Here is a 13,410-nt window from a genome sequence, read left to right on the forward strand (position 1 = left end):
GAGTTTTGTGGAATTAATACTTTTGAAATTACATCTCTAGTACTGTAGTAAGGAATTCCTAGATGCTGGAATTATCTGGAAGACCATCTCTGACACTGTAGTCTTTGTTCACTATCTTATTATTGTTCTTTCTGAGCCTCGAGATCTCTTGGAGTTTTTGTTTTAGGTTTGGTTTTGGGTTGTTTTTGGTTTTTTTCTTAACTGAGGTACCAGTTATTAAATAAGTGCAACATATCTGGAAGAAGGTAGACAAATGTAGTATCAACACAAATAACATGTATAAAATATTTATTGTAAACAAAAGAATTTTGTGCAAATGTTAAGAACAAAGGCTTCTGTTTTTTTAAAAATGCCACGATTTTGTAAGATGTAAAACTCACCAAATCCACTCAGTAACAGTCAGTCCACAAATAGTCCACTCAAGCCAGACACATAATTGGCTTTGATTTTTCCTGTAGAGTGGAACTTCAGTCTCTGAGGTTTAATGTTGGCTCTTAAGATCTATTTTTTAATACCTCTGATGTAGGAAGGTAAAGAATGACCCAACAAAATGGAAAGAGAGCTGCAGCAGCATCAGGCCCACCTCTGTCAACTCCTCAGGCCCCCAGGGTGTGATCTCCAGCCAGCAGTGGGGCCCCTACCAGCCATGGGAACAGCTCTCTCTTCTCTCCCCAGGCTGTAAAAACTAGGCACGGGCTGTTCCTCCAGGCGGTGGAATTCCTTAAGGTGGAAGTGAGTTGCCAGCTTGTTCACCATCCTTTTCAGAGTGACAAAGGCTGTGATGACTTGGAAGGCAAGGAAGAAGGCAAAGACAATGTGCACTGCTCGCTCCAGAGGCTGGATTTTCAGACCTTCATTAAACAGCAAGAAGAGAATTATGGGCAACTGCAGGAGGAGACTCAGGAGCCAAAACCCAGCCAGCTCAGGGACCTATAATAGGGAGACATCACCTATTAAAAACCTGGCAGCCAGAGATGAAAAATCCAAAATCTTGTGAAGAAAAAAACGTTGGGTTTTTTTAAATTTTTTAAAGGACAGAACATAATGTGAAAAATCAGAGTGAGGTGGCTTCATGTTTTCATATACCATGTTTTTAAGCATACTTATATTTTCTGACAAAACAGTTTTAGAGAGTGAGAGGGCTCTCTTCTGAGGGAAAACTTCCTGGAATGCACAAAATTAAGCGGAAGCCGATGCCAAGGGAATAGAAGATGCAGACTGCAACTTAAGAGAAATAAACATCTCCTCAACTTAAATCTTTTCAACAAAATGTCTACCAGTTAAACTCCAAAAAGCATTCCTGCAGAAATTAATATGTACATTTGGCAACATACTTTCTCCTGGAGATTGCCCATGTATCCCAGGTAGAGTCGAATGACCTCTATCAGAGAGGCCAGGATCATCATGGTGACCAGGATGAACTTGTAGTAATCTGACAAGTCTGGATACTAGAGGGAAAGAAGAGAGTAAAAGTTTCTGCTGTGGTGTTTGTGATTTAATGGAGTTACTGTGTGCTACTGTAAGCTGACAATGTTATAATGGCACTCAAACACTCTTGAACCTCCAGTTGCAGGGAATTCCCAAATAAATGTAATAAGCTCTAACTCCAGTGAGCTGTATCTCCTATTAGGTGTTTCATGTAATATACAGTTGCAAACCAACACTTTCCTTCGCACTCACCTTCAGATAGAGTATGACAACTGTGCAGAGCCACCAAAAAGGGAAAAAATAAACGTTGAAATAGAGGGACATCTGCAGTGGCAAACTGGAAACGATTTCGTTATCTGTAGAGAGAAGACTTTGTCATTCCTGGTTTGTTCCATACTTCCCTTCCATAAACATGACAGAAGGATACTGCTCCATCTTAGCTTCATGCATTAACAGTCCAGTCAAATTAAATGTTAGGAAAAATATTTTTAATTATCCAGAGGAAATATTCTTACCCTATCTGGAGTGACACCATTTCCTGGAATCTAATGCACCTTTTGGTTCACGGGACACCAAATTTTTATGACCTAGTCATATATTCCAGTTGAGTGTCCAACTGTTGATTACCTGGTAGCTTAAGGATTACTCCATGACCTCTGAGGCTTAGCTCAAGTGGTGCTGTATACTGACACTGCAGAAAGAGTCAGTGGTTATTTCACTGCAGGTCCCAAGAGAATGGCTGTAAGTTTAAATGAGCACACACTGGATTATCAGTATTTTGTAGATCACCCCCCTGAGTAAGGACTTAGTAGTAGACAGCAGGTTTTCATTGCCCATTATTCATCTGCAATCTTTTATTTAAATAGACATTTGGATGGAAGCCAGTAATCTGCCTAGTTCTTAAGAGCTAAAAATTTCAAATATGTGTCAAACTAAAACTTATGCTTTAAAATCTGTAAAGAAAAAAATGCATTCGGACAATGCAATGTACAGAAAAGCAAATATGAAACGTTACGATGCAGACAGTAAATTCCATATTTACAATTCTGTAATAGACCTACAAGATGAGACTTAAGAAAAAAAAAATTAAAAGGGCATTCTAAGGGAATCATTAATTTTTAATGGGTGGAGTTTTACAGCTGTATTCTAGTAAACTGATATTGCATCTACTTTGCTTCCCAAATGAACTCTGTAGCCACATATTCACTTGGTACTACCTGAGCAAGTTTAGAAAGTATTGACTGTGATCTGCTGATTTGTATTCAACTCCTGTGCCCGTCTGTCACAGTGGTGATGTTTGATTGAAATTTTGTCCAAACAGCCACATTGCCTCTCTTCCAGCCTCAGAACTACCTCTCTTCTGACACTGCCTTCCCTTTTCAGATCTTCCAACCACTCTAATACCCGTCTTTGTTCCACCCCAGTCTGGCATTTCTGTCCATCCTGGTACAGAGTCTTTATGCCAGACAAAGTGGGAAGAGGGGAGGATTTGGGAGTAGAACTGGGGCAGACCTCATGGGTGTGAGAGGCAGTGATCTGCTATTCTAAATAGAAGGTGCAAGACAACCAATACATATATATATATACACATATTTAATAATCCCATTTTTAAGCATCAACACATTCTTGCATCTGCAAAGGAATTAAAATCTACATGTACCTCAAAAACAGTTTCACCATCTACCTAAAATTGTCCCAGCTGTCCTAACACAGGAATCTCTTGGACACGAAGATTACTTCAGTGGTCACCAAGATATTCTAAAACACTGTTTTATCTTTCAAAAAAAGCATGACCATAATTGCAACTAGCTATTCTTCTGCCCTATATGTATTAGATAAAATTGTATTGGTTCATGGCCACATTAGTTAAAAACAGAGACGCCAAGAACTCTAATTTCAATTGTCACGATAATATTTAGGTATGTTAAAGGTTTCATTGACACTGTATTGCTATTTGGAACTTCTGTGCAAGATCTAAAACTGTGTTTTGGATGAATATTTAGCAGTATAAGCCAACTCTACTTAATTTTTCTATCCCTAAATTGAATTAATGCTTATTTTCTGGGATTGCTAAAATTAATGGAAAAGGGAGACAGTATTGCAATAGCCAGTTGCTAGAGAAACTCATTAAGGTATATATGTGTAAACTTAATTTTTGAAATCCCAATGTCCAAGAATTTAATGGCACATTTGCAACTGGGTTTCAGTGGACTGGACACTCACAAAGGAGTTTTCATAATGGGAAATGGAAAAGAAATGACTAAAGATAGAAGCTATTCCTGGAGTGTTGTTTGATAAATGAAATGAAGAAAGTAGTAAATGTGAGCAGTGTAACCACACAAAGAAAATCACAGAACATTCTGAGTTGGAAGGAACCCACAAGGATGACTGAGTGAATGGACTGTAGTGAATGGACTGTACGGGGATCGTGACCTTAGTACCATGCTCTAACCAACTGAGCTAATCACTTTCTGATTAATTTGATCAGCTTGGAACGGATTTATCAGCCGAAATTAATACAGCCTTTCTATGCAGCCACATTGTGTGTATTCTCGCTCTGGAGACACGAAAAGAGGGCGCCGCTGGCCTGCAAAGTTTCGCTGGCAGTACGATGAAGGAACAGCTGGCGGTCGCCACAGCAGACACGGGCAATTCCAGAGAAAGCTGGCAGGGAAACCAGCCCCATCCCAGCGGCGCCTCTGCCGGGCCCGCGATCCAGGACCGGCCCCTCAGCCTTCCCGCCCCATCCTCCTCCGCCCCGGGGCTCTCCCGTGCCCGCCGCGGCCGCGCGGTACCTGCGCCGTCCCCCGCGCACCGCGGGCCGGGCCGGGCGGTGTCGGTGAACACGGCGCGGCTGAAGGAGCCGAGCCCCCGCCTCAGGGGCCCGGGCAGCGCCATGATGGCGAGGCCGCGGAGCGCAGGCCCGGGAGCTCTCCCGGATTTGGGGCGGGGAGCGGAGCGGGAATTTTCCAAGAGTTGAGGCGGGGACAGCGGTGCCTCCGCCCCGGACACGGTGCTGTGGAGCGCACCCAGGGAGCGGTGGGCGCCCAGCCCGGAGTGCTGGGGCCGCCCCCAGCAGTGTCCCTGTGCTCGGAGCCGCCAGGTCTGAGCGTCTCCCCTCAGTCCTGACGTTGCTTTTCTTCTTTTCCGATCAGTCAGAGAGAATTCTACCCCCTCACCCCCGCCCCGTAGTCTGCGAGGGCAGGGTATGGGCTTTCTGAAAAGGTAACTGTTGTAGAACTGCTCTGCATCTATCCGGATAAATCTGGGGCAATGATGGTCCTCGATGACGGCTGGAGAGTGAAATAAGGGCGAACATTCTGTGTTGTTACTTGAAGTGAGTGTGGATGACTCGTTTTATGATAGATGCAGGTGTAACTGAACCAGAAAATACCTTTTTCCTCAAAGAAATCCGTGCATATTACTCTGAAGCGAAAAGCTGCGGTGAGATTGACACAGTCATTCTGTCCTAGTCAGCTTTTGTCCCTTACAGGACGTCCTTATGGAGTGACAAGAAGTTAATAATGTAAAACCAACTTATGCTTGTTCTTTTATTCGGAAAATGCAGTCGCCCTAAAAATGGGGTAATCTACTCACCAGACCTTTCGGTCCCCCAAGGGCCTGATTCCTTCTGAGGAGGAAAGGATGCCATTCTTAAGTGTGCAGGATATTTATTTTCTGTGTGACCAAAATGAAAGAGCAGCTTGTGCCTTTTGCTGTGGGAACCAGTAGTATTTGTGATTTTTCTGTACCTAATATGACATAGAATTATAGGATGATTCAGGTTGGAAATGACCTTAAAGACCATAGTGTTCCAAGCCCCCTGCCGTGCACAGGAACATCTTCCACTGGATCAGACTTGTCAACTCACTCCTCCTGCCCCCACCCCTGCCTGGAATCATGTTTAGCTGCTTCCCTGGGTGATCGTTCTGCAGTATGACTTTCCAAACTCAATTATCTCAGACTAAATAATTTAAAGCCTAGTTTATATTTAATTTTATTCTGTCCCACTGGGAGAACTACAGAGAAAGATGGCTAAACAAGCAGGAGTTCTGAGAAATCCATTTGGCTTTTGAGCTGATGAATGGTGTGGTATTGACAACAGATACTTTTCAAAGAACTTCCCCATATGTGGGTATGCCAGCAGGAATCTACATTAAAAAACACAAAAACATTAAAAAGCCAAAAACACAACAACAACAAAAAAACCCCCAACTTCAGAAGAAATTAAGATGAAACAATTTTTAAATAATGGCAGCAGACTGAAAGGGGGAAGGGATTAAACATATGCCAGAATTTCAAGGGATGCTGTGCCCTTTAGGGGCAGGGAGGGCAGTGGGTTTTGCTGTGTGGCTGTTCCTAGAAAATAAAGTTTTAAGCACAGGTGAGGGTTATCCATGTTTTGCAGCTAAGACAGAACAAGAAAAGTTGAGCCCTGTGAAATGCTGTTTGCAGTTTGTCTTGAAACCTACAGAAAAAGGCATGTAATTCAGTGTCCTGGACATAAGCAGGTAGGTAAGTAATCCAATGAAAAATACGCCTTAGAATGTATCAAAACATCAGGTAAAGGAAAAACGGTGGTGTGGCTTTTGTCATGTGAGATGTGTCTGTACAGCAGTGACCACAGCTCAGCAGTGCTACCTTGTTTATGTTTGAGCTAGGTAGCTTAGGTTTGCTGGCAAGACATCTCTACAAGCAAATATTTTAGTAGAAGTAAAAAGAGTGTTTTTCAGCTGTTTTTGACCTGGCTCTGTCTTAAACTATGAGGCTTCCCCCATGATCAGCACAGTGACTGTGCTGCCTGGGCTGATGAGCCTGTTTGTGGAGGGGTAAAGCAATGCCAAGCTGCAGTCAGAGACATACATGTCATAGGCTGTGTCCTGGCCAGGTGTGGACCTCAAAGCTCTGAGCTGTGCAGGCACTGGACTTACGCTGCAGTTTCAATTACAAAAATCTGTGAGTGGATACTTGGTAATTGGTGAACTACCAATAAATAATAGAAGAGTTTAAGGATCACTTTGATAAAACTGTATGAAAACCAGCATTAATCTTAGATGGGTTTCTGAACTTCAGAAAATGCAGTCTGTATCTTCCCAGTTGCTAGTAGGTGCTGGAAGTTTTTTCCTGTCTGGCTCAACAACTGTATGGTGTATGAACTGTTTAGCCAAAACCACCATAGAAGTCTCTGTTATAGATAGTGGCAAGATGATGAATCTGCAAGATTTCCAAAGACATTGCCTGAAATTTTGTTTTACTGTTGTTGCCTTGGACCTGACCCAGTTAACCACGAGCACTGGGAAATGCTCATCCCATACACTCAGCTATTTAGACACAAGAAAGAGGTTTATGTGAATTAGAAGGATGGCAGAGTTTTGATTAAGTCAGATATTTGTGAAAGTCTCAAGTTTTTTTCACAGTGTGAGTTGGTGACCTGTAAAAGTTCAGCCTTTAAGGATTTTCCTTGTAATTACTTTTTCAGAATGAAAGATGGAAGAATTTTCACTTTTCTGGCCTTTTCCTGATGACAGTGGCTTTGACTGGGGGCCCTGATCTCCCGAATACTGATTATCTTACGTTCCTCAGTTCTGAAAACCTTCAAGCACAGAGTCAGGTATCCTGCCAGCAGCTCTGCAGCAGTCAATGCTTTTGCAATACTGGGCTCTGCTCATTTCAAAACTGTGAAGCAATCCAGCTTAGCAGTCAGCAGAGTGTAAAACTGAATAGTAGGTAAGTGAAAGGCTAATGGCATGCAGACACCACAAGAAATGTATGGATTTGCCATATAAACTCAATTTCCAGGCTCAAGGTGTGACTCTGTGATATTTGGCAGCCGTACATTTTCAACAGATGGCCAAGCATCCTTCATGTCCCCACAAAATAAAGTTGTGCATTCTTTTGTTTAATATTTTTGTCCACACAGACGCTTAAAATATTCCTTGAAGATATACTCTTTGGTTTTAGTAATTCTGTTTAGTTTTCTTTAGACTGCAGCATGCTTTTTTTTTTTTTTTTTGGCAATTTAATGAATAGAATTCTTTTGATTTTCTATAGGAAGCATTGGAGAGCACCTACTCCAGTTTCAAGCAGAAGAAAACCTTAAAACTTCAAGGATCAGAATGCTGGGGCATCTCCACTGACAGGTCAGAGCTTTCTGTAACAGAAGGATATAAATCTGTGCCATAAGGAGTGGGAGAAGGAAAAGCACTTAACTGTTATGTGACTGTAGCAGTGATGATGACCATATGTATAGATAGTGTTACATGTCCAGCTTTTGTGAGGAAACTCCATTTGGTCTTTTCCTTTCTTAATGGAAAGGCATTCCATTACTGAATTTGTGTCTCTCCACATATGGATGTTTAAGTAGAAATAACCAGATTTCCAATTCTCTGTGCTTCAAAATAACATAGTGAAATGTGAAACTGGAAGGAGTAGGCTCATAATGGCATAGCATATTAAATGACTGTTTTATTTCTCTCCACACATGCTAGCTATAAATAAAACAAAAGTCTCTGAAAAATCTACCTGAGAGCTTTAAATCAGAGAAATATTGGATCTTTGTGTTATCCCAACTAAGTTGGTAGACACTGGCCTGGCTCCCAGAGCAAAGCTCCTGGGGCTCTCTGGCAACAACACAAAGCCATAAACACCAGATGCAGTATATCTATCGAAATTAAATATCAGCAGGTTTTTTTCAGTTGGCATTTTAGAAATGCAGAGTTCATTTAAATGATACCAGTGGTTTACCTTTGCACCTGAATCACAACTGCTGTATTTCTGAATGTGCTGGTGTGGAATCTTACAAAAGCTGTTTTCCCTGGCATGCCTGTGCTGCTGTCCCTTATGTGTGTGAGCAACAGAAATCACTCTCCTCCTTGCTTGTTCCCTTCTACCTGCCTGCTGTTTTAACAGAAATGCTGTAAAACATGTGAAAAGTGCTGCTGAGCTGAGGTGTGTGCAGGCAAGCAGAGTACAGGCTTTCTTACTCCTCATGTCCTCAGAATGAAGTGACAGATTGGGAGTTTTTAACGAATTATAAATGCCACCAAGACTCTTTCAATATGTGTGATTGAAAGGATCGTGTTATTAGCTGTGTCAGTGTCTGCAGAGTAATTTCACAGCTGTGCTTATGGCTTGTGATATCCCAGGACTGTCTCTTCTCCGTGTCAGTTGTATACAAGTCCCAGATGTTCATTTCACACCTGTGGGCTTTTTGGGTCTGGTAAACAGTTATTGTTGCTGATGAGACTTATTATCATCAAGTACATATCACTGCAGTGCTTCCATGCATTAAATGTATCTTGGCTATTCAAGTCTTAAGCATAAAGATGGTGGGGGCGGGGGGGGAAAGGGCTGTTATTTGCTCCTGTGGATTGAATTTCTTCTTGCTGTAGTTGGCATTTAGTTAGAGCCACTCCCTAGCTTGTTTTGTTTTGTTGATTTGTAGTTTTGTCAAGCATGTTGGGAAAGTCTAAACGCTCGCATGGTCATTATGTTTTACTGTCTGTGTTGCCAAAGTATTCAAGATTTTTGTGGTACATGAGAAGGTTGCTGAAAATGGATGGATTTTGAGCCAGGTTCTCACTTCTGTAAAGATCCTTGATGGGCCCTTGAAGGGCCTGGTTAGTGTAGAGAGAGGCCCCACTTTTCAAAAGATGACTTTGTAATAGCCAGTGAATGTCATGGTTTAACACTGTAAACAGGCTGGGTACCTTTGCTTTTGGTTTTGTCAGCAAAGTGATGTTTTTCATTTGTTTAAAGACCTTGTCACACCTGCAAGTCCTGGCAGGACCTGAGACTTACTCAGACTTAAGACTTTCTCTTTTGGTAAGTGTGCAGTGGTACCATGGTGGGGGCTCTCAGAAATTCTCAGCAAACAGTGTTTTGTGTGGTGTGGGCCTGGAATGGCTGCACTGTTCTTTATGTGCAGAAATATGCACTGAGGATCCTGCTTTGGGTCTGGAGTCACTTTCCAGACCTTGCAGGAAGTGTGTGTGGGAGAATCTTTATGGCAGAGGATCTGGTGGCTTCAGCCTTGGTCTCATCTTTGCACGCTGATCTTTCACGCAGTAATTTTAGCTGTCTAAATATCCAAAGTACAATCCAAACTAGTTAGAGAGGCTTCACCTCTATGATGTTTCCCCCCAGAAGGCTTTTCATGGGAAGGAGTAATGTTCCTGCTGAATGTGTCTGATGGACACTGATTACTGGTGGAGTCTCGTTGTTCTGCTAAATCAAGGTGCACAGATGTTTGAAAACTTGACACTTGACAGAGATCTAAGCTCTCCCAGAGGTTGTTTTGTGGATCTGAACTCCTCCAGGTGATAGGGCTGTTTGTGTTCCCTGGATATCACACCAGATACTTTACCTGCAGTCTGTATAACCCTTGCAAAGGGCTTCCTGAGATGTGGAGTCTGGCAGTTCCAGTGCTTTCTCTTTTTATTGCAGAATCCAAAGATGGCACAGTATTTCAAAATTCATCTCTAAGGTGACGTGTCAGCGGGATCATAAACCCAGGCAAAGGCAGGATGTATTTTGCTATTACATACTGATGACAGGACCCTGTAAGAGCTGTTTTGTGTATCCTTTGCAATTAGCTCAAGCCCAAACCCCGAGTGAGTGATGGAGGAAAACACTAGGAATTTGACCCTTTAGGAAAAAAAGCCACAAGGCAGAGAGGACTGTTATTTATTGAAGAAACTGATCTCAGGATTAAAGTTTTTAGTTTTAGTTTTTAAATTCCTGTTTGGACGGTTGCGTAAGTGCCTAATTTCAAAAGTGTGAGTGTGTGACAACTTCTGTGGAACTTAAATGGGAGTGGCAGCAGCGCCTTAAATTGGGCGTAGGATATTTGGATTCTTTGATATGCATTTGAGTGTCTAAATTTGGATTTCTATGTAAGAACAACCTCTCCCTCTGCTTTGAAGTTTTGCTGAATGTAAAGGTAAATGTGAATGTAAAGGTGTGTTCTCGGGTCAGCATCACCGTGTTTGCTTTGCCCGTTCTTCAGGTCCAGGCCAACACTTCATCCCTGTGAGAGTAGAGAATTGTGAGAATGACTGGAAATCCCACAAGTCTCGCTGCCTAAAATTAAGGCATAGCAGCAGAGTTCTGGTTCAGGACCTTTAGCTTCTGACATCATGAGTTATGCTTTTGGGGATGTTAGTGCAATACCACTGCAACCCACAATATCTCTCTGTTGGGATGTGGATTTGGCTCTGTATTTATTTTTATTCCATAATCTGTTTTGCCACGTTTCCAGACAAAGCAAACTTCACTCAAGTTCTCCTCAAGTAGTAAGAAGAAAGAGTGTAGTGACTCCCTGAAGTTCCAAAGAGTGCTTAATTCTTTTTTTATTATGTTTTCAGTTGTTTAAGGCAGGGCCTTCTTATTTGTGGGTACATGTTGCTTGCTCCTGCCATTGTACCTTAGTCTCAGCTCTGATACTAGTTACTGTTGTAGTATGAATGATCATTTTGAACTCCCCAGTCTGCTGTCTTTGAAATGTAAAATTTCTATTTGCCATTTGAAGATAGGGTTTCTTGTGTAATCAGAATCTATAAAGTGGTGCTTAAGACTGGAGAAAGTCCAAGGGGATTCTTACTATAATGATGTTCTTAAAATCAAGGAATTCCTTTCCTGCTTGCTGCATTGTTTTCATTCATAGTGGAGGAGACCAGATTGAAGGATCAAATCCAGCTTGCTTGCTTGTCCTCTCTCTCCCTGAAATGCTTTATTACAGGACTCAATTAAGAGCCAATTTTCCCCTCAGACTCTGTCTATGAGGTCACGCCTGCCCTTAGGAAATATTGAATTTGCAGCCGCAGGATTTATTACAACAGTATTTTAAAACACACAATGCTGGTGCAGCAGCTCTAATTAGAAATGCCCTGAGTTTACTGTGCAGGCAAAGCATTGTTTCTAAACTGCAGCATTGACATCAAGAGGCAAATATGGATTGTGTTTTTACATGTTTGAAGGACAAACAGATGTACCCGTGGGAACATCTGTGCTGCTGCACTGTGCTTTCTTCCTTCTTTAATTTGAATTAGCTCAACTTGGGTCAGGTTTTTGCCTCTGTAGCATTACTGAGTTGCAGCAGTTTAGTGGAGAGGGAAGACCTGTGCTGAGGTGCTGCAGCTTTGTGTTACAGAGTGACAAATTATGTACTTTGCCATAATAGTCAGTAAGAAATAATTAAAACAGAAGGTGGACCAATTTCTACATTTTCGCAGAATATTCTGAGTTGGAAGGGACCCACAAAGATCATCAAGTCCAGCTTGTGACTAGATGATTTCTATTAATCTAGTTGGTTTTGGTTTTAAAAATTCATGAGTATCCACTAGGTTTAGTCTGATGTTACCTGCCTCATCTGTGACTTCCCTAAAGTCCTCCATTCAGCCTGCCTTGGGGAAAACCTCTCCTGGTGCTCTGCTGTGTCATTTTGAAATGCAGGCCTAATATCTAGCCTAAGCCAGTTTTTTCAGTTATTCCTTTACTTCTTATCCTGCCCACTCTGCACATGCAGCTACTTAACTGCTGTTTTCTCCGGCAGCTCCCTTTTATTCTGTATTCTGTGTTCCCTTATGTGCTCTTCTGTAAGTAAAACAAATCCAGCTGAAGTGGTCCATGCCTGTTTATGCTAGATATTTATCACAGAAAGTCTCCCCTGCTTTCCTTGACAGGAAATCTAACAGGCAGAGATGGGAAAAAAATTAGGAGATGAATACACGAGAAGAGTTCTGCTGTATGCTGCAAATTTCCCACTGTGGTACCAGACAGCCCTTGTTGATCATGCCTGAAGAACATATTCTTTCCCTGAATATGAAACATGGCAACCCACTGTACTAGGGCTCAGGATTGATATTGCTGTCCTGCAGGGATAATTGGGAATTTACCAAACCAGAGCAACAGATGCCTTGAGAGACGCAAGTATGATTAACTTCATAAATACGTATTATGAAATCATGGGCAGCGTTCTAACTGTAATGCATTTTCCCTGAGGGAAAATATGCCTGAGTAAAGAAATCAGAAAGCACTTGATGCCAAATGCAGAATGAAAAGAAATTCCTATAAGGCTGGAGTCTATCCACATATTTTTCCTAGTGGTCTTTTCCTTTGGAGAATTAGATGAGGAGTTATTTCTCTTCATTATATTGTCCTCTAATCTCCAAAATCTACATCACTTTGCTAAAACACACTGACATGTATCACATGCATATATAACATTCCCTAGGAGACTTGTTACTGCTTTATAGTCACTGCAGGTGAATTTGTTTGTAAGAAGGCAAACACCTATTTGAGACAGCATGAATGTAAGTCAGTATTTGCTTCAGTGCTGAAGGAGGATTTCTGAGCTTTTTATAGTATAAAGGAGATGATTTTTTTTTTCTACAAAGCTGTGAGACCAAGGAACCCTGGAGGTGGATTCAAGCAGTCCTCATAAAGAGGACTGTTTCTAGTAAGGTTTCACTTGTCAGACATGGAGGGCCTTTAACGTCACATCTGGGTTAGCTGCTTGAGTCTGCAAGTTAGTCTTAAAGCTGTTGGCACTTCCCATGTGACATTCAGCTTTGCCTCAAGGAATCCTAATTTAAGAGGCACTGAAAAAACTTGCTGGAGGGTCCCTTCTTGTCAGTCTGTCCTGGCAGAAGGTGATGTGTTGAGTTATTCCTGAATCCTGCTGACCCTTGCTTGCAGGAGCATCTGTTGGCAGCAGATATCATGTAGAAGATCTCACGGATTTCCCTGGCCTGCGTGGGCATCGGAGCCTGGGATCTGGCAGCCATAGGTTAGAGGTACACAGAGCTGCCTAAAAACTGCCTTGTGCCCAGGGAGAGAGTATGCTGGCCTCAGAGCCTGGACTGACAGCACTTTATTCCAGCCATTGTGTCCCAAAATCTCAGTCTGGCAAAGGTGGAGTCAATCGAAAAAAAAAACCCTGTCCTTCTGTTATTTCCATTCTGATCTCAGTATTCATTTACT

The 13,410-nt window shown here is 42.1% G+C and overlaps 1 protein-coding gene and 1 long non-coding RNA gene across 4 annotated transcripts in view; one reads left to right on the plus strand and one right to left on the minus strand.

The window, feature by feature from the left end:
• Positions 1-271: 271 nt before the first annotated feature.
• TMEM17 (transmembrane protein 17) lies at positions 272-4,429 on the minus strand. Of its 2 annotated transcripts, XM_027663040.1 has the most exons (4): positions 4,224-4,429; positions 1,681-1,784; positions 1,335-1,448; positions 272-930 (listed from the first exon to the last, which is right to left on the minus strand). In XM_027663040.1, exons 1-4 carry the CDS (start codon positions 4,324-4,326, stop codon positions 589-591), a joined length of 663 nt encoding a protein of 220 aa, XP_027518841.1. In that variant the 5' UTR covers positions 4,327-4,429; the 3' UTR covers positions 272-588. The 2 variants fall into 2 exon arrangements, with proteins under 2 accessions (XP_027518841.1, XP_027518842.1); XM_027663041.1 differs by lacking the exon at positions 1,335-1,448.
• A 7-nt stretch (positions 4,430-4,436) lies between these two features.
• Positions 4,437-13,410, plus strand: part of LOC113956429 — a 54,307-nt gene continuing 45,333 nt past the window's right edge. Inside the window, exons 1-5 of one of the 2 annotated variants that reach the window (XR_003530851.1) lie at positions 4,437-4,765; positions 5,837-5,943; positions 6,908-7,155; positions 7,480-7,568; positions 12,111-12,357. This is a non-coding gene — a long non-coding RNA (uncharacterized LOC113956429). The remainder of the gene's footprint in view (positions 4,766-5,836; positions 5,944-6,907; positions 7,156-7,479; positions 7,569-12,110; positions 12,358-13,410) is intronic. The other variant, XR_003530850.1, reaches the window with a different exon arrangement.

The sequence above is a fragment of the Corapipo altera genome, unplaced genomic scaffold (assembly GCF_003945725.1).
Source record: "Corapipo altera isolate COAL_440 unplaced genomic scaffold, ASM394572v1 94, whole genome shotgun sequence".
Lineage (NCBI taxonomy): Eukaryota > Metazoa > Chordata > Aves > Passeriformes > Pipridae > Corapipo > Corapipo altera.